Here is a 20108-nt window from a genome sequence, read left to right as displayed (position 1 = left end):
ACACAAAGCACCAACCTCAATTGAGATGAGTTCACATAGAATATATTTCACTCTTTTAAAAATAAAACTTTCAGCATAGCTAACATCCAAACTACAAAAATAAACATCTCCATATAAATAATTTATGTGGTGAGAGATTGGCGGGGATATAGAGCGCCTCCTCAGGGGTCACCAAGCAGCGGGGACCAGGCCCAGCAAAGGGTGCTAACGATCCCTGAGGCTTGGTCTGCTGGGGGCAGCAGTGTCGGGGGGAAGGGGGGTCTGGGCTGCACTGCAGCCTTAAGTGCTGGCTTTTACCCCACCCAGACACAGGCCCAGGCCCATGCCCAGAGCCGGGCATGCAAGGCTGCTCACGGCCTAGACAGTGGCGGCTTTGTGTGGATTTCGGGGAGGTCTCCGATGGCCCCATCAGGGGAGGGAATGAGGTGGCAGCAGCAGCAGGGCTCCCCAGGAGTCCGCCCTGTCTTCAGCAATGCCCCACTGCTTCCCAATGACTTCATGTGGCCTGAATGGGGTCTCCATGCTTTGGCTGCTCTTTCACCCCGTGGCTGGACACAGTCCCCTAGGCCCGAGGTTGCTGGGGCCATTGGCAGCTGGTGTGGCAGCAGGCGACCAAGTAGGCTCCTCAGAGGCTGGGTGGATGTAGGCACCAGGCAGTGGGGGTGGGTGGAGGGCCACAGTCATGGAGGTAGTCACTCTGGCAAAGCTCTGGGGCAGGGTGGAGGGTACCCCCCACCTGAGCCCTCCTCCCTGCGGAGCTGGGGGGCTCAGGACCTCTGCGCTCTCCTTGTACATCTGTACCACCTGGGGGGAAACAGCAGCCCCAGTGAGCCTGGGGGCTACTGGGGACTCAGCCCCCTTCTGCAACTTCCTGGTTGGGAAGCTGGGGTCTTTGGTGGCTTCAGCAGGAGACAAGAGCTAACAAGGGACAGGATGTTGAGACCAGGGGCCAATCCTGCACCTAAAGGCTAAGGTGGGTCTCAAGAAGAAGTTAGGAGGGCTGGAGGGCAGGGACATGATGTCTGGGCAAAAGGGGAGGCTGCTAACTTCAGCTGGTGGTACTTCATGGGGAAGGGGTCCTGTGAGTTGAGCCCTGTCTGTTGGCCACTGAGGGTGTTTTGTTTTGGTTCTATCCCACCCCGCCCCGTGGGCTGGGAGCAGGATGGTGTGGTCACCTCTGGTGGGGGGCCCAGGATGGACAGCAGTACCGGCAGCAGCACGAGCCCATGGAGGAGGCCCAGGAGTGTAAGTATTGTCAGCACCACAAAGAAGTACCTGGGGGTGTTAAAGAGGGGTCAGCCGGGTCAGGTCCTGTATCCAGTGCAGGCCAGCCCTGCCTCCTTGCCCTGAGCCCTCCCCTACCTTACGATGAAGTCAAAGTTGGAGCCAGCAAGCATGAGCAGACCTAGCAACGTGGAGATGGCCCCATCGGTCACTGGAGCAAATGTGCACTCCAGGGCCCGGGCAGCCCGCAGGTTCCGGCTACCCTGAGCGGTCAGGAACCCCTGGGGGAACAAAGTGGTCCTGGAGCTGCTCCTTGACCAACCACGGCCAGCTCATCTGTGTCCCCAGGGCTCACCCATGCCTGGCCCACAGGCGGCCAGGTGAACTGAATTCCTGGGAACTGCGCAAGACCCAAGCACAAGTCCATGTAGAGTGAGATGGGCTGTGTGCTTAGCCGCTCAGTTGTGTCTGACTCTTTGGGACTCCATGGACTGTAGTCCACCAGGCTCCTCTGTACATGGGGATTCTCCAGGTAAGAATATTGGAGTGGGTTGCCATGCCTTCCTTCAGGGGATCTTCCCAACCCAGAGATGGAACCCAGGTCTCCCACATTGCAGGGAGATTCTTTACCAGCTGAGCCACAAGGGAAGCCCAACCTGTTCTAGACATCTCTGTCTCATTCATCTAGCTCAGCTGGTGAATCCTCCTGCAATGTAGGAGACCCAGTTCGATTCCTGGGTTGGGAAGTTTCCCTGGAGAACTGAAGCCACTCCAGTATTCTGGCCTGGAGAATTCTATGGATTGTATAGTCCATGGGGTGGCAAAGAGTTGGACATGACTGAGCGACATTCACTTTCACTTTCTTTCAGACTAGGTTGGCCATCTATACCCTGTCCCATGTTTTGGTAAATAAAGTTTTGTTGAAACCCGGCCACACCCATTCAGCACCTATCATCTATGGCTGCTCTTGTGCTACACTGGTAGAAAGACCATATGGCCTGACAAGCCTAAAATATTACTGATTCTTTTCAGAAAAAGTTTGCTGATGCCTGGTCTAGAAGGATGGATACTTCTCAGGGTGGCATTTCAGAGGCTTTCTGATTCTTTCTGGGTATTTTTCTGCATGTTGACTTGTCCCCCAAGGAGTATGTTGTTCTTATAATCAGAAAAATAAGGATTTTATGGGGGAAGAATGAAGGAAGCTGTTTGTGGGGTCTGGCCAGGTTTGTGTTAGAGCTCCCAACGGTCCACTGCCCCCACCCCACTGCCACCCCTCTTCTGCCGGAGAACACGAAGCTGTGGGAGAGGCCAGCCCACCTGTGATCTGCACCTCTGTGCTGGAAGATCTCGCCTTATGCTTACTGTCACCTAGCTACCACCCCATCTCCCTGATTCACAGTAAATCCATCCAAAATAACTGTTAGTTCTCATTTTCTCACCTGCCATTCTGTCCTCATCCCATTCTGGTCAGGCCTTTGTCTCTCCTCTCTGCTGAAATGGCTATTTATTTATTTACTTGTTTATTATCTCTACACTCTTGAAGGTAAAGTGAGTGAGTGAAGTCGCTCAGTCGTGTCCGATTCTTAGCGACCCCATGGACGTCCGTGGGATTTTCCAGGCAAAAGTACTGGAGTGGGGTGCCATTGCCTTCTTGAAGGTAAAGTGTGTATGTATTGCTCTCATCTCCCCAGTACTGAGCACACACTGTTTGTTGAAAATGGAATCAGCTGGCCCGCCCCCTCCTAGTGCCTGTGCTCACCAGAGCCACGTGGACGGTGAACTCGACACCGATGCCTATGGAGGCCACAAGAATCACCACCGGTATGGCACTCAGCTTGATGCCCAGGAAACCCATGATGCCAAAGAGCTCCACAGTCATCATCGCCAGGACCAGTACCTGGGGAGGGCAGGGCTCACCCAGGGCTCCTGGGCAGGGCAGGGCTCACCCAGGGCTCCTGGGCGGGGCAGGTGGGGGAGCTATGGGTCCCTCTAGCCCCACTCCTGCAAGACTCACTATGAGCGCAGCCGTCCAGGGGTTGAGCAGCAGCAGGGCACAGACGAGGAAAGTACACAGCAGCAGGATGCAGACTGCCAGCAGGAAGCAGCGCCGCAGGCCCAGGTACTGCTCCCAGAAGAGGAAGGGGGAGCCGCTGGGGTAGGCATGCACCCCGGCCTGGCTGGCCTCAGCACACGCTGCCCGGGCCCCCTCAATGGCCTCCACGAAGTCTGCAGTCTTCTGGAGGCCGCGCAGGAGGAAGGGGAACTGGGCAAACTCCAAGGGCTGGGCCGCCGGGACTGTGGAGGGAGGGGTCGGAGGGGTGGCCGGTGAGCTCGGGCAGCAGTGGGCAGGGCTTCAGGGGAGGGCCTGTGTGGGCCTGGGCCCAGGCAGTTCGGGCTCCCCCGGGACTCACTGCGAAGATTCTCCCCCGTGGTGTCATACTTGTCATGCAGCCACTCAGGAGGTGGGGGATAGAAGTTGGCCTGTGAGGCTGCCAGACCCAGGGGGTCACTGCTCACCCACACGGTCAGCCCCATGTAGAAGAGCTCGGGTGGGATCAGCCCTTCCTTGTCCACCAGCTTCTTGGTGGTCAGCTGCAGAGGCAGAGGGGGTTAAGGCTGGGCCCACGGGGCCTGGAGCCCCTCTGTGCTCCCCTGCCCTCCAGTCCTCTTCCAACCTGGCTGAAATCTAGAGGCTCCTGGGCATCCCCGGTCTGGACGAGCAGCTTGTATGCCAGGGCCCCATCCTCAGAGCCATTGCGGTATGAGTGGCGGGTGATGCGCCCAGAAGCCCAGTCCTGGTCAAACGCAGCCTGGATTCCTGGCAGAGGACGGGGAAGGGGTCCAGTTGGCCTGTGGGCTCTGGGGGATCCTGCCGGCCGCACCCTCCCTGCCCGCCTCCTCGCCTCTCACCCTGTAGCCAGCTGCGGTAGTAGTGCAGCCAGGTGCGGGGTGCCTGGGTGGCCGGTGGGGGCAGCACGGCCTTGAGGGAACTGAAGCGCTGGTGCAGATCAAAGAGGGCTCGTTGGGAGTGGGCGTAGTCAAAGCCACCCTGTGTCACCAGAGCCACCTCATACAGAGAGAAGTACCTGAGCTGGGCGCTCAGGAAGGCATGCTCCTTGGTGCCGCGCGGCACCACATCAGTCAGGGCCAGACCGTCCTGCACCAAGGTCGCTCCATAGAGGCTCAGGCCCAGGAGAGCCCCAAAAAGTACCAGTACTACAGCCTGTGGGGAAAGGCGACTAAGCTGGAGGCCCAGAGACATCTAAGAAGTCTGTGCCGCATCCCACCTCAAGCTGCCCGGGCCTGGAGGCTTACCTTGGTGTGGGACTGGAGCAACAAGGGTGCAAACTGAGAGCGGGCGAAATGGGCAAGATTCCAGCGGGCACAGGGCAGGGACTTGCAGGCTGCCTTCTGCCCTGTCCCCTCCTCCTGCCCTAGAAGGTCCCGTGTGGACCCTCCTGGGCTGAAGAGCTCAGAGCCCAAAGGGTCAGAAGGTGGCGGCACCAGCTGGGCTTGGGGAGGCAAGATGGTGACCACATGTTGGCTGCTGGCTTCACAGTGGGCAAAGGCTTGAACCGTGGCAGTCAGGTGGGCAACACCCACTGGTACCGTCCCATTCCCCAGCTCCTGGGGCAGAATCTGAATCACCCGAGCAGAGCAGGGGCTGGAAGAGGCAGAGAGGGGGCGGGGGTCTGGAAATGGTGCCAAGGGGACAGGACGGGATGGGGCTCAGGAGGGACGGCCCGGTGGGACACGGGTACCTAGAGAAGCAGCAGAGCACATCCAGGCGCCGGCAGTGGCGCCGCCGCAGGTCCAGGCTGAGGACCGCTGGGAAGACAAGCATCACGGCTGCAAAGTTGCAGCCCACCACTATGGCTGCCTGCGGGGTGGACAGGAGGGGCACAAAACCTGGATGAAGCCCACTAGGCTCCATGCCCACCCGAGCCTGGGCCCCGAGCCATGGGTGAGGCCTCACCTGCAAGGAGAAGGCCCGCAGTGCAGGGATGGGAACTAGGGCGGCCATGAAGAAGGCAACCATATTGTTGATGGATGTGAGTGTGACACTGGTGCCTGTGCGTCGCAGACACTCCCCCGTGCGCTCCTGCCAGGACAAGGCCGAGTGAAGGACGGCAGGGGAGGGGCAGGAACCACACAGCAGCTGACGTTTATTGCCCTGTTCTAAGCACTCAAATTACCGATCCTCACCACAACCCTTACCACGCTAACTGTGATTACCCCTGTTTACAGGTGAGGAAGAGAGGCGCAGAGAGGCTTATCACCAGCCCAAGTCGCTTAAACCAAGAGGCTCTGAGGCCCTCAGCAGCACGGCCTGGGATGAACCCAGGCAGGACGACGAGGCCTCACCTGGAGAGGGCTGCCAGGTGGAGCCTCTGTGAAGGCGTGTGCCAGCAGGAATATGTCGTCCACGCCGATGCCCAGTGCCAAGAAAGGCAGCACCTGGAGGGGCATGGGGGCAGGCAGTTGGAGGATCTGAGCAGCCCGGGCTGTGGGCCCCAAGTCTGCCCGCAGACCTGGCCTACCTGGGTAGTGGCAGCGTTGAAGGCGATGCCCAACAGGGCACAGAGCCCCAGGCCTGAGGCCACTGCCAGGGCCACCAGCAGCACACCAGCGAGGCCCACTGCACCCTGGGACTGGGCACAGTCCCACCGCAGCATTGTCACACAGGCATAGGCTAGCTGTAGGGAGAGAGGGCAGTCTGGGATGGGGGCTCCCAGGTGGGGCTGGTGGTAGGGGGCAAGGCGCCAAGAGGACCCACCATGAGCAGGTAGCCCCCCACCACACGGGCAGCGCTGACTTCAGAGAAGGCGTGCAGGATGTCGTCCAGGGTGGTAGAGGAGAAGGCGTGGATCTGCTGGGATGCGTTCTCGGGCAGGGCCTCCTGGGCCAGCTGGAGAGACAGGGTGGTGTGAGGCGCAGGAGGAAGCAGCGGCCTCGGGTGCTGCACTCGTTGGCTCCACACTGACCTGCACAAAGCGTCGCTGCCAGGCCTGAAGGACCGTGCCGGCCTGCTCCTCGCTCCAGCCGATGTCATGCGTCTGGTAGTCACCTCGGAAGTGCTCGTAGAGCTGGCGGGGGCTCATTAGCAGGAAGGTGCTCTGCAGGGCCTCTGCCCTGGCAGTGGTGTAGGAGAAGCAGGAGTCAGGGCTGGTCTCAACGACCAGGAGGGCATGTGCAAGGGGCATTTGCCAGAGCTGCCTGGCATCAGGGTGTGGCTCCCCATGCCTGGGGCATCCCCTTGGCAACTCCCAGGGGGGCGGTCCTACCTCAGCAGCTGTCCTTGGGGGTCTCTGGCCATGCCTCCCAGCAGCAGCTCCTCCTGCCAGTGCATAAACTTGTGGGAGAAGCCATGGCAGCCCCCACTCAACTCCTGAGCCACGTTGGGAGCCTGGAGCGGGTGGAGAGAAGCTCATTACTCCAGGCCCTACTTGTGGGTAACCAGGTGTCTCTAGGTGGGCACCTCCAGGAACCATGCTTGTCACAGAGCTCTGTGGGCCTGGGGTGTATATACTGTTGTGCTGAGCCTCTTGCCCGCCCTGTAAGCGAACAGCTAGAGTCTGGCAGGGAGGAGGCCACAAGAGGGAGCAGAGGCCTAGAAACAGGCTGCAGGGAGGAGCTGGCTGAACTTTGGTGGTTTTGGGAAAAGGTCCACATTCACAGGGCCGCAAAGACACTCAGGAAACCAGGTATGACACCCATGCTTATCTAATTTGTCTTGTCTCTCTGTACACATGTGTTTTGATGAAGTCCAGCCTTTCTGGGCTTAGAAAAAGCCAAAGGGATTCATATGCTACTTGGGTCCTTAGGAGAGCTGAATGGGAATGGAAAACTCTAGGTGTTGAGTGCAGTGTGGAGAGGGTAACAGTGTCCAGGAAATATGGGGCAGAGCATAGAGCAGTCTGCTGTCTCCAGGAACAGGGGAACACGAGGGGAAAAGGAAGGAAATAACCTTTCCCCAGCAGACCTGGCTGGAACCCACCTGCCTGCTGTGATGGTTAGGGGCACTGGGTGGGCAGTGGAGGTCGTCAGGGTGCAGACAGGGCCGCCCCACGTAGGCCTGGCCCACCTGTGCCTTGTCTAGCAGCTCCCGGAAGCCCTCAAGGGAGGCAAAGGGGCCCAGCTCCGCCAGCAGCTGCTCTGGGTCCAGGTTGGTCCACTGGATGTCTGGGCGGCCCCTGCAGGGAGAGCTTGTGGTTGGTGAGGATCAGGGATCAGTGCCCATCCTCCAGACTGCTGCCAGGGGACCCATGGGGTAGCCCACCCCACTTCTAGCTGCTCACTGTCCCTCTCTGTGGAGGCTCAGTCCAGCAGGTTGCTGCAGTGAACTCTGAATGGATGCAGGAGCTGAGACAGAACTCAAGACAGATGGTACTTAACAGAAGGAGAAGACCCACAAAAGCCCCATTTCATTCCCTCTCAAACCGTCTATCCTTGGTTCTCATATATAACCATATAGGTGCCTGCCTGTAACAGGTTTTCTTTCTGGCCTGGGCAGCAGCTGAGTTGACACCTAGCTAACTCTCCCTGGCAAAGTCTCTTTCTGGGGATCTTTTCTTAAAAAAAAAAAAAAAAAAAAAACCAACAACAAACTTTTGATTTTATATTGGAATACAGCCAATAACAATGTTGTGATAGTTTCAGGTGGACAAGGGATTCAGCCATACACATACATGTATCCATTCTCCTGGGGATCTTTTTTCTCCTTTGTTCAGATCTTACAGATCTGCGTGTTTTATCTAAATAAGACAGGCCTGCCTTTCCTTCGGAGGTGAAGAGAAGGGGGATGAGGAGAGAGCCCTGAGGCTGCCTGTGCTCTGACCCTGGCCTGGGTGGTAATCAGGCTCTGGTGAGCTTTTGCTCACCATCCCTCCTTTCTGTTGGGGAAGTCCTGGCAGGGGATGAAGCAGGGCCCGGGAGCAGCAGCAGCGGCACTCACGGCAAGTAGGCAGAGCCCCCTTGGAGTTTGGCTCCCTCCCAGAAGCAGTCGAGGGGGGTGAGGATCACGCAGGGAAACAGCTTCTCAATCATCTGCCAGGGACATCCCAGGCCAAACATCAGTCCTGCCCCCGCAGTGCCCCCTACTCCACCCCCACCACCTCCCCTACTGCAGAGAAGGCTCCACCTCTACCCTGTCTCAGAGAACAGTGCAGGAGACTCACCCGCTCAATCATTCCATTTTCAATTAGGGGAACTCCTGACTTGTAGCAGATTTTGTTCAGATCCCAGGACCTGCAATAGCCAGGGGCATGGGACGTCAGTAGAAGAGGGCGACTGCGGCTCCAGCCCTGCTGTGGCACCTCTCGCTCCCAGCTGCTCGGGGGCTCAGCCAGACTCACTTTCCATAGAGGGATACTTGCACTTTACTGGCGGTGAGGGCTGCCTGGAGGTGGAGGTCAAGTGCCTCGGGCGTGAGGACGTTCTCCCCCTCCTGGCGCGGGGTCTGTATCAACATCTGGGAGGTATACGCAGCCTCCTCCCCCAGCTTCTCCTTGGTGTATTCCAGTTCCTGGCTCACCCGGCTGCCCACTGCCAGAGCAGAGAGAGAAAGCTGGGGGGCAAGAGCCTCGGTGGATCCAAGCTCCAGGGAGTGTGGGATCCCAACTCCAGAGACCTCCCAAGACAAGTGGGAAGAACTTCTCCTTGATGGCCATGCTGAGGCCCCAGGCTCCTGGCCCTCGTTTCAGAATCTGGAGTGGAGAGGCCCAGCTGTGTGGCTCTTTGGGACTCTTGTGAGACCTAAGGTTTCAGCATGAACCCAGCTGGCTGTGTTTGGAGCAAATAACTTAAACGTGAGAGATCCACGGGAGCGGGGCCAGGGTGGGGCTTTGGTGTCCCGGTAAGGGGGCCCCCACTCAGTCTGTCTCTGTTCTGGCGGGGAGGACAACGAGGGAGGCTGCTGTTGGAGGGTCTCCTGAAGGAACAGGTCTAGTGCTGGGGCTGGTTCCTATTTCAGGTTGTCCCGGACAGTGGTTTATATCCATACACCTTTCTGCAAACTGCTCTGTAAAGAGGGTGGGTGGCTGGGTGAATGTGTGCCAATAATGGCTCTGTAGTGGCACAGGTGAGGGGGAGGGTCACATGGCCTTTCAGTGTGACGCTGCCAGCATACTGCTTCCTCTCAGGAAATAGCTCCAGGACCCTGGCAGAGGTGGCATCAAAGTGGGCTGGGGGAAGATCCCTTCACCAGTTTCTCAGTCCAGACACAGAGGAGTCCCAGGACCAGGTCTGCCTTCATCTTCTTTATCGAGTCCTGCATTACCCTGGCTGCGGAGGCCAGCTCTGTACCAGAGGCCTGGGGAGGCGGGAGGTTTGCAGGATGCTGTGACCTGACTGTGGTTTGGGGGAGGCAAGGGCTAAGGCCAAACCACCCCGGGGACTTTGTGGACTTGGCCTGGTCTTAGGCCCAGTTCTGCTTTCCCCCATCTGGGGCCTCTTCCTGTAGGTCTCTGCCACCCCTGGGCCCACTGGACTGCTTCTCCAAGACTCCAGTCCCACTTGGGATGATCATACCCTCCCCCCCCATCTCTTTCAAACCCACATAATCCCCTCACTCATGAAAGCCCCAAACCCTTGGTTGTGTTAATCACAGATGCACTCCTTTGCTCATCCCTGCTCCCAGTCACATTCCTGACCCTCCTCACTCATGAACAGTCTCACATAGCCATCCTGCCTTCTCTGCTGTCAATTCCACATACTTCTTTTCTTCCTTTCCTGACTCCCCACTTCTGCAGACCTGTACTGCAGTGTTTATTTCACCGGGCTTAGGCCAGAGCTGCCACAAGGAGGGACAGGAGCGGAGGGCAGAGATAAGCTCCCCACAGTAAGGGAGTTTGCTGGGGGGGCTGAGGTTTGGGAGAAAGAAGCAACCAGACAGAGCTAATGAGAAAGGGACAGGCATAATTCAGAACAGCATCAAAGGACTTCCCTAGTGGTCCAGTGGTTAAGAATCTGCCTTCCAGTACAAGGGACATGGGTTCAGTCCCTGATCCGGGAATTAATAAAACCCCACATGCCTTGAGGCAACTAAGCAAGCACACTTGCCTCAATGGAAGATCCTACATACTGCAATGAAGATTCCGAGTCCTGCACCTAAGAACCGACACAGCCAAATAAATAAATGTTAGAAATAATAAAATACAGCATCAAAGAGAATAAGGAGTCCTCAGAGAAAATGAGGAAGAGAAAGCTACGTTTTGGCTGACAATGATGGTGACGGTTACGAGGACAGATGAATGGGGTGTACTGGGCAGGCCAGAAGAGACAGCAGGTGTCGGGGAGCACAAAGGCTTCCGAACAGACCCGGCTTTGGGTCTTGGCTCTGATGCTTGGGGTACTTAGTCTCTCTGATCTGCAATTTCCTCATCTGAGAAATGGGACAATGCCCACCTTGGTGGATTGAGAATCAATGTGATGGGATTTCCCCGGTGGTCCAGTGGTTAAGAATCTGCCTGTCCATGCAGGGCACATTGGTTTGATCCCTGGTCAAGGAAAATTCCACATGCCTCGGAGCGACTAAGCCCATGTGTCACAACTACTGAGCCCACACCCTAGAGCCCACGCTCTGCACACGAGAAGTCGCTGGAATGAGAAGCCTGCGCACCAAAACTAGAGAGTAGCCCTTGCTCCCTGCAATTACAGAAAGCCTGTGTGCAGCAACAAAGACAGAGCGCAGCCAAAAATAAATAAAGACAGAGAACCAATATGAGCAAAGTACTTAGGAAGTTGTCCAGTACCCAAGAGGTACAGATATGGAATTATTATTCAATAGTTGCTGGGAGAGAAATGATGTGACAGAAACATGAGAAAGAACCGAAGGAAAGAGACTGTAAGTAAGTGGGGAGAAAGGCAGAACAGGGGAAGGAGACTCAAAATCATCACATCTGTTAAAAACTTTACAAAAGGGATAATATAACTGGTTAGAGCTGGATAGAGTCCATTTTATAGGTAATCCAATAAATGCAACTTACCATCTTTCAACCATATTCAGATAGCATCACTGACTCAGTAGACATGAGTTTGAGCAAACTTCAGGAGATAGTGAAGAAACTTCAGGAGCATGTCTGAGCACGTACGATATTGCAATATGTTTTAGGACCCACAGAAATGTTCACAATCTTTGGTCTAGAAATTTCACACGTAAGGACCTATAAGCTTTTGTAGAGACTCAGGCTGTCTCTGTATGAAATGGGAGCCATGGGAGGTTTTAAGCAGATAAGTTGAGATGACCTGGCTTTTTCATCACCTAATATATTCCAGAGCTGAGCTGTGAATGATGAACAGGAATTGGCCAGGGTAAGAAGCCAGGGAAAGGGGTTCTGGACCAAGTGTGTGCAGGTAACTGTCAGTCAGGGGCTCAGCACTGCTGGGCTCCTAAGAGTGAGGGAGAGACAAAGCTGGGTAAGCAACCTAGAGTGTGCTGCTGCTGCTGCTAAGTTGCTTCAGTCATGTCTGACTCTGTGCGACCCCATAGACGGCAGCCCGCCAGGCTCCCCCGTCCCTGGGATTCTCCAGGCAAGAACATTGGAGAGGGTTGCCATTTCCTTCTCCAGTGCATGAAAGGAAAAGTGAAAGTGAAGTCGCTCAGTCATGTCTGACTCTTAGCGACCCCATGGACTGCAGCCTTCCAGGCTCCTCCGTCCATGGGATTTTCCAGGTCAGAATACTGGAGTGGGTTGCCATTGCCTTCTGCTAGGGGGCTTGAACTTGATTCTAGACTCCCTGGAAGCCAGTAGAGAGTGGTGGAAGGACTCTGTGGGCATGTGTGTGCTAAGCCACTTCAGTTGTGTCTGACTCTTTGTGACCCCATGGACTGTAGCCCACCAGGCTACTTTGTTCATGGGATTCTCCAGGCAAGATACTGGAGTGGGTTGCCATTCTCTCTCGAGGGGATCTTTCCGACCCAGGGATTGAATCCGGGTTTCCAGTATTGCGGGCAGATTCTATACGGGGTCACCATAGCACTAAGCACTACGTACTAAGGGAAGCACTAAGAGGAGACTGACTGACTTGGTCAGATTTAGACGCACCACAGGAGGGCGGTGTGGAGGCAGATTTAAAGGTGAGGGGAAAGGGCAGTCCCTTAACAGACCTAGATTTCCTGGGCCATCCCCAGAAAGGCACAGTGATTCAGGGCAGTTGGGCCCCTCCCCAGCCTTAGAAGCTGAAATTTGATGAGTCTAAGAAGTCAATCACTTATAATTCCACTGTCTTTGCCAAGTGAAGGATTTAGACGTAGGATGCTATATAGTTCTTGCCAAAATAACCAAATGGGAAGTCCGTGGGGGTGAGCGGTGGGAAGGGGTGGGTAGTAAAATTTTCCTCACTTTCAAAAAAGGTGTGCAAGACAGGCATGACTTCCCTTTTCTACCATGGCAGCAGCCACCTTGGGAGAAAGTGTGATAAACCTGAGGGCAAAAGCCCAACATACAGAAGAAGGCAGAGGAGAAGGACAGAAAGAACCTTTTGCTGATGTCCTTAGGTTGCTGAATTGTCCCTGGTGGAACTTCTCTACTCTCTACTGCTAGACTTCGAGGAGGAAAATAAAAAATCAATTCTCTTCCTTTCTCCCTCTTTCCCTTTCTCTCTCCTTAATGTGGCTAAACGCATTCTAAATGATACAGTAAGGAGTGTTCTGCCAGGCCTTAGCTAGAGCGACTGCTACAAGGGTGGAAAGAAGGGATCCCTTATGAGAGAGGCTGAGAAGGAAGAATTTTAATTGTTTAGTAACCAATTAACTGAGTAAGAAGAACTGAGACTGACTCTCAAGGTTTCAGCCTTGGGAATCTGAGTGAATTGTGGTTCCACCAACTGATACATGGTTGTCACCTGCCTTCTAGACAGAAGGGCTGTATGTTCCTTATCTTCAGGGACAGCTCCAATTTCAAACCATTTCTATCACTGTTCCTGAAAGTACTCGTTGGACTCTACATTGTGATTTTTCTTTGCTTTCTTGTTATTTTTTTGGCTAGACCACCTGGTTTGCAAGATCTTAGTTCCCTGACCAAGGACTGAACAGGGCCCTCGGCAGTGAAAGCACAGAATCCTAACCACTGGACCACCAGGGAATTTCCTGGGATTTTTATTTTAGAGAATTTATCTCTGAGTCCTTCACCTTTAACACTGACCAGGAACGAGAAGTCACATTCCAATCTCACCATGGCAAAGCTGGAGAGTCCAGAAATCTCAGAGCTAATGCCATGCTTCTCTCTTTGCTTTCTGTATTAGCCAAACAGGAAAGGAATGGAGAATACCCTTCAGTCCTCATTGCCGAGGGTATTGCTGGAAGAAGCCTCAGAGAAAAGTCCAGGTCAGGATCACTGCTTTCAACTCACCTCCAGCCCCAATAGAGAGCAGAGTGATATTCTAAAACAAAGGAAAAAGACCTAGGAATTGATTCCTGCCCTCTTATATGACCCTCCCACAAAGATCACCAAAAACCCAGTGAGATCAAGCCTGGCCTGTGCTGGAATGCAGGAGAGAGGATGAGGAAACATGGAGGTTCAAGCAGTGTTTAGACTGGGAAGATCTGGGGAATGGAGAAGCAAGAAGGGGTGGGAGACAGCCTCTATTGTGGCAAGAAATCCAAGAGTCATTTGGGACCACCCAGGCAGCAGTGGTGTGGGTGGGGGTAAGTGTCTGTTCCTGTATGCACATGTTTGTCCTGGGGCTGGGGGCAGGCAGGCAGGCACAGAGAAACATCTGCTCTGGACCCCAGGGCTGGCCTGGAGTGTGTATAGATGTGAGAGTCTGCAGAGGGTGGGGGGTAGGGTAGGATGAGGTGTGGGATCCTAACAGGCAGACAGGCTCCAAGAAACATCTGCTCTGGATCCTCAGAAGTGCCAGCATTTAAAATAACTTAGGGGTGTGAGAGTCTAACCTGGCTCTGCCTTTGGGTGTGGGCCAGGGCTGGGGGAGGTTCGGGGGAGCCCACAAATGCAAATTTCCCAGGAAAGAACAGAGAGGAGTTTGACTCTGTTAAAGGGTTATCGTACCAGGCCCCAGGAAAGGAGAGTTATGTCGAAACTATTCATAAGAAATCATTTAAATCTAATGCTTCCCTTAGGAAGTGAAGATCTGGTTCCATTTGACTCCGCTGTTGCCTCAAAGAGCAGATTCTGTGACACTTTTCCACTAAACGCTTGCAGGGGGCCTCTGTGTATGGGACCTCTCCCTAGAGGCCTGCCAGATGATTTATCAGTTCCCCCAGCCTTCTAGTTCTAACACTTCTACTTCTCCTAGTCAGATGTGATCTCTCTCTGTCTTCTCTTATATGACACAACTGTTTTCTGCTTTGTATTATATTGTATATTACATCACAGCATATATTTTACTTTCCTTGCTACTGAAAGATGGGTCTTGTTTTAGTTGCCTTGCAAACACTGCAGCGCAGTCAATACATATAAAAGATTGCCAATAAATGCTAAATAAACACACATACACTCACAGGCTCCATATGTCTGTTCACCGGGCTCCACCATCTGCAGATGTCCGTTTATGGGTGTGAGAGGAGCAGTGCTCCCAGATGCCCAGGCTCTGGCAGGCAGGTGCCCCCTCCACCCAGAGCAAAGCCCACTAGAACTCAATAGCCAGCTTCTCACCCTATTCCTGTCTTGGGCTTACCACATCCAACCAACTACAGCCAGTGCCCACAACTCACCTTCCACCCAGAGCTGTTCTAGGTCTGTCTCAATGATGGCCACGCGGAGACCCAGTGCTAGGGCCCCAAAGGCCAACAGTCCCAGGAAGAGCACTTTGCCACAGTGTCTCTGGATCCCGCAGCCCAAAGAGAAGAGCAGGCCCTGGAAGTAAGCACGGAGCCAGAGCGGAGCCTTCAGGCTCCCAGCTAGGATCTGGGATAGAAAGAGAAGGGTCAGCCAGGCATTACTGCAACCACTCATGAAACCTTTCCCTTTTCTCTTTATTCCATCCTCTGCCAAGCTCTGGCTTCTTGGTTTCTGGATGCAAAACAGGGAGGACGTACACAGACACAGGCCCAAACTTGGAAAAAATTTAACTCCATTCCCTGCCTCCCACCCAATACACACTTGAAGAAGGCATAGATTCGTTTTCTGAGATAGGATACGCACACACACGGGTTCTCAGACAGACAGAGGTCGACATAGACACACACACACACACACACACACACACACACACACACACACACACACACACACACACACACGAGTTTTTCCCAAGATTTAGAGACGTTACACATTGCAGACCCGGTTCCTTCTTCCGCCTTCCCCTCCACTCACCTGGGGTGTTGCAGGTCGAGCTGGGGGTGTGTAGCCCGGGGGCAGCTCCCCGAGAGGTGGCGGCCGAGCCATGCTGGCGGGTATGGGGGGGCATGGGAGCCCCCAACCTGCGTTATCTGGGAGCCCCCATAGACTGGCCTGGTCCGGTGTACCGCTGAGCTACGCGTCGGAATTCAGCGGGGCCGCTAAGACGCGGGTACGGGTGTGCAGTGGTGTCCGCGAGCGTGAGGAGTGCGGCAGTGCGGCTCGGGGCGCAGAGCCGGAGCCGAAGTTGGTCCCGCGTGCAGGAACAAGCCGGGAACGGGAACCGCAGTGCCGAGGAAGCGTCTGCAGTCCCAGAAAAAGGGAGCGGGCTTGGGCTACGCCCTCCCATTGGCTGAGTCTCCCGCAAATTACCCGGAGCCTAGCGGCCGGATCTGCTGCTAGGCAACGGCGCCGCGGGGGGCGGGGCAGGAGACCACCCAGGCAGGGCCACCCTTTGCCTTGCTTCCCCGCCCGCGCGTCCGCCGGGCCCTCGGGGAGGAGGAGGGAGGGAGATCCTGGAGAGGCGAGGCGTTGGCCAAATGTTAAGTCAGGAGAGATCAGTGCTAAGAGGTGTCGACCCAGCCAAGACCCAGACTTATTTCTACAGTTCTCTGCGTGCATTCTCTCCCCATTCAGTTCCTTCTCTCCATTGAGGCCATAGTCATCTCTCTAAAATGCAAATCTGATTACAGCTCCAAAACACGAAGCCCACGTGGAGTATAGGGCCCTGCAGGATCTAAAATCTTCTCTCTCATAGTTCCTTCACACCCACCCCGTGTTCCTTCCAGCCCTGCAGAGTTACACGGAATTTCCTAAACTCACCATGTTATGCCATGTATTTCTGCCTTTGTACATGTTGGGGCCCTTTTGCTTTGGCAGACCGTCTTCGAAACTGAACTTGAGGGAACTCTCTGGCAGTCCAGTGATTAGACCTTTGCGCTTTCACTGCCAAAGTAACGGGGTTCAGTCCCTAGTGGGGGAACAGGATCGAGTGGTGTGGCCAACCTCCAAAACCAAAACAAAAAAACCGTGAAACTGAGATGTTAACCATGTCCCTTTGAAGCCTTTCTTGATTCACACTACCCTCCTAACAGATAGTTGCGTCTTTCTTTGTGCTCCTTATAACACTTAATTTATATATTATTGCATTTGATACAATTTATGTACTTGAAAGTCTGCCTGCCTCACTAGAAATAAGTGGGTGTTCAATAATTGTTGAATGAGTCATTTGAGAGTTGCAGAAACTAGTCTTGGAAATGACTTGGAAACAGAAAATAGTCCCTTTATTAAACTTTCATCAACTATCTGGCCTCTGAGCATGCTGTTTCTGTAGGTTCCTGACGGACTAACCCTGAATGGCAGAGGAGGGTAAAATCAATATACCAACATGTAAAGTTTGAGAAAGATAAAAAGAATCTCCAATAAATGCATTACTGTAACACAACTACTAGTATCTCTGGCCAATATCTTGGTCAATTCTTCCAATATGTTTATGATTACATCATAAACATTTCATATTACTGCATAATCTCTGTATCAATCATTTGGAGAATGTCCTTAGGACAGATTCCCAGAAGTGTGTTGGGTCAAAAAGTATGAACATTTTTATGGCTCTTGCTACATATTGCCAAACTGCTTCTTGAAAACTTGTGTCAACTAACACAATCTCCCGGGAGATCTCTCCTCAGTTCTGGGGAAAGGGGAATTTTAGGCCAAGGGGGTGAACACCTAGTGGGTGCTCATCCAGCAAAATGCCCTGGAGGAACTAATACATGTGTGATGCTGTTGGCCAGGTAGTGACTGCATGGTAAAAACAGCATATGTGCATAGCACTTTGTTCCTCCCTGTCATAGAGAAGAGGGACCTGTTATAGATAAACAAAGTGTACCCTAGGGAACTTCCCTGGTGGCCCAGTGGCTCAGTGCTCCCAATGCAGGGGTCCAGGTTCCATCCCTGGTCAGGGAACTAGATTCCACATACTGCAACTAAGAGTTCACATGCTGCGGCTAAATACCAGTGCAGCCAAAAAAATGCCCCCCGCCCCAAACCAACGAACTTTTTTAAGCATACCCTCAGCAATTCTCTGGAAATAGAAATAGCCTCTAAACTAGGTTGTATGGGCTCTTAGATTGTTTTTGCAGTTCCAGCAAAAGATGGGTATGGCTGGGTGTCATCAGGACTAGAAGTAGAGAAGATTTGCTGTAAGTAGTTCTTGAGACTTCCTTCTTGCTAGATTTGCAGACATAAAGTCCATGGAGAAACAGATGTATAGTTATCTGGGCCTTGGGACTCTGTTTCCACAGCAGGCCCACCACTGCTAACAGTGGCAAAGTCCAGCACATCCGTGGATGCTTTAATGGCAGGGCCTGCCTCCTGAGAAAATTTCTTGCTTTGTAAAGTCCAAAGACAGGGTGAGAGGAATTGGTCTGCAGTTCCAACAGTTCCAACTAGGGCCCTCTGGCTGCTTTGAGCTCCAAAGTGACCTTTCTTCTCCCCAACAAAGTGAGTTCCTAAGTATTGCTGAGCTCAGCCAGTGGTGATCTAAAGCCACAGAACCGGGAGGGAAGAAGCTCCTCTTTTCTCTCTATAAGCAGCTTGCTTCAACTATGGAATAGCCTGGTTCACAGTCACTTCCACTGGACCTGGGTATGTGTCTTTGGCCCAAACCCGAGAAATTCTCCAAAGACAAACAAAAGAGAAAAGGAATCCTTCATCACCACCAAGGAGTAAATCTAATTACTGGTTTATGGGACAAACATTCCTTAATGTCTCTTATGGATCCACCCTTTTCTAAACTCTGAGGTTGTAGGGTACCTGCTTTTTAAAAGTTCATAGCCTAAGAGGGTTAAGCACAGAGACCACAGGGGAAACCCCTGTGAGCTAGAATACTCAGGGAAATTTCCAGAAGTGAGAGGAACTGGATGGGAGAAGTGGGAGGGTGACAGAATCTAAAAGGAAAGGACATGGTTCAAGGTCTGGATCTTTCATTTACCGGCTATGAGATCTTGGGCAGATTACATAGTGTGACATTTCCCTAAGGTTTAAAGGAGATAATATATGTAGGCTAGCAGCAGTGCCAGGAAAGGTGAGGCGAAACACACACAGTCATACTGTTAGGGAAAGTGGTCAGCCTGGCTTCAGGGTAGGGTTCATGAGGGCGGACTAGGTCAAGCTTTCTTTCCCTGCCATTCTCCAAGCTACTCACTCTCCACGCTTTGGCTTTGGGCTGGCTTCTGTTATCTGGGCCAAAGTCAATAACCCTGAGATGTGGGGGAGAGAAGCAAAGGCCCTAGCAGCCCCCCACTGCCACCCACTATGTTTAGGGACCACGTCTGTATGCCCCTTCCCTCTAGGCAGATTTATGCCAATAAGACCTGCCAAGTCGCTAGTGCTAGAGGATGCAACCAGAGATCAGAGAATGGCCTTTTACCCTGGTGGTGAGGTAAGGAGAGAGGATTAAGAATCAAAGTAGAGGCAGTTTCCTGGTGGTTCAGTGGCTAAGACTGTGTCCCCAGTGCAGGGGGCCTGGGTTTGATCCCTGGTCGGGGAACTAGATCCCATATGCCACAACTAAGACCCTGTGCAGCCAAAAAAAAACAATCAGAGTAGAATTTCCCTGTTTATCCATGGCAGAAAACCCCCTGATGGAAGCCTCCTGGGTGGTGGCAGATGGCTCAGGTTGAGGACAGGGCATCCTGACCTCTAGTAGAATGTGTTCTCCTGCTTAGCCTCTTTCCCTGTCAGCTCCTTCAGAACTGAGCTTTCTGGACCTTCTGTCTGGGTGGTCCTTCCCACATCCCTCTCCCCTTTCCTCAGACACATTTAACTATTTAGAAAGCAGTATACCAAGACCTGGCTTATGTATTAATACTTCCTTAGGGGGAGGGATGCTTGTGGATTAAAAAAAAAAGTATACTCTTTGCAATTCTCTGGAAACAGAAACAGCTTCTAAACTAGGCTGTGCAGACCCCTAGATCACTCTTGGGGGTCCAGCTAAAGAGAGTTTTCCCCACACTTTCCCATGCAGATGGGAGTGGGCTAGCAAGAATAATGTGGTGAAGTGGGAAGAAGTTCAGCTTCTGGCCTTGGCAGTCAGTCCCTTTATAGGCTCAGGGAGCTCCTGCTAGCAAGTAGGGGAAAGGTGTTACTGGGGGTGGAGGTGGGGGTTCTTGGAGCAGTAGCCATCAAATTGTGTCTGATCTGGCAAGCTCCCAGAACCCCGTTTCTCAACACCTCCTCAGAGACCTCCTTGATTTGCCATTAAAGGCTCCCTGCCCTTCTCCTTCACTCCCCTCATGCAGCACCACTCAGAGAGGCAGGGCAGAGCCTGTCAATCTTTTGCCTGCCTAGCCTTCTGTCCCATGAAGAGGTAGCTGGCCAGTGGACATTCAGTTGCTCATTCTATTTCAAACCTCTGGAGATGTTGCCAAAAGAAAACAAAAACTGTCCTGCCTTCTGGCAGACAGAGTGAACAGAAGAGAAATCAAAGCATCTTGGGCACCCAGCCAGTTTTGGAGTTGGTGGAGACAATAGCAGCAGTGTCCCAAGCTGGGGGATGCTCCCAGCTGGGACTCAAACTCAGCA

The 20108-nt window shown here is 53.5% G+C and overlaps 1 protein-coding gene across 7 annotated transcripts; it reads right to left on the bottom strand.

The window, feature by feature from the left end:
• Positions 1–23: 23 nt before the first annotated feature.
• On the bottom strand, positions 24–16567 carry PTCH2 (patched 2). 7 transcript variants are annotated; one of them, XM_070368169.1, is made up of 22 exons: positions 15501–16271; positions 14900–15092; positions 8601–8769; positions 8403–8472; positions 8180–8271; positions 7223–7418; positions 6510–6631; positions 6210–6357; positions 6002–6133; positions 5766–5921; positions 5590–5682; positions 5201–5326; positions 4986–5104; positions 4540–4888; positions 4135–4468; positions 3900–4042; positions 3636–3816; positions 3239–3519; positions 2984–3121; positions 1363–1505; positions 1176–1275; positions 24–804 (listed from the first exon to the last, which is right to left on the bottom strand). In XM_070368169.1, exons 1-22 carry the CDS (start codon positions 15570–15572, stop codon positions 538–540), a joined length of 3624 nt encoding a protein of 1207 aa, XP_070224270.1. In that variant the 5' UTR covers positions 15573–16271; the 3' UTR covers positions 24–537. The 7 variants fall into 7 exon arrangements, with proteins under 7 accessions (XP_070224270.1, XP_070224268.1, XP_070224269.1 ...); XM_070368167.1 differs by having other exon boundaries at positions 25–804; positions 8580–8769; positions 15501–16269; XM_070368168.1 differs by having other exon boundaries at positions 26–804; positions 4135–4447; positions 8580–8769; positions 15501–16266.
• Positions 16568–20108: the final 3541 nt, after the last annotated feature.

Source organism: Bos mutus, chromosome 3 (genome assembly GCF_027580195.1).
Source record: "Bos mutus isolate GX-2022 chromosome 3, NWIPB_WYAK_1.1, whole genome shotgun sequence".
Lineage (NCBI taxonomy): Eukaryota > Metazoa > Chordata > Mammalia > Artiodactyla > Bovidae > Bos > Bos mutus.
Note: the sequence above shows the minus strand (reverse complement) of the source record. Positions and strands in the feature narration are given on the sequence as shown.

Coding starts and splice junctions, on each gene's coding strand:
- PTCH2 (XM_070368167.1), bottom strand. CDS start 15,572: ATGGCTCGGCCGCCACCTCTCGGGGAGCTGCCCCCGGGCTACACACCC. Junction 7,419..8,179: donor GGGGGCTCTGCCTACTTGCC/GTGAGTGCCGCT, acceptor CTCTCCCTGCAG/GGGCCGCCCAGACATCCAGT. Junction 5,922..6,001: donor TGGGGGGCTACCTGCTCATG/GTGGGTCCTCTT, acceptor CTCTCCCTACAG/CTAGCCTATGCCTGTGTGAC.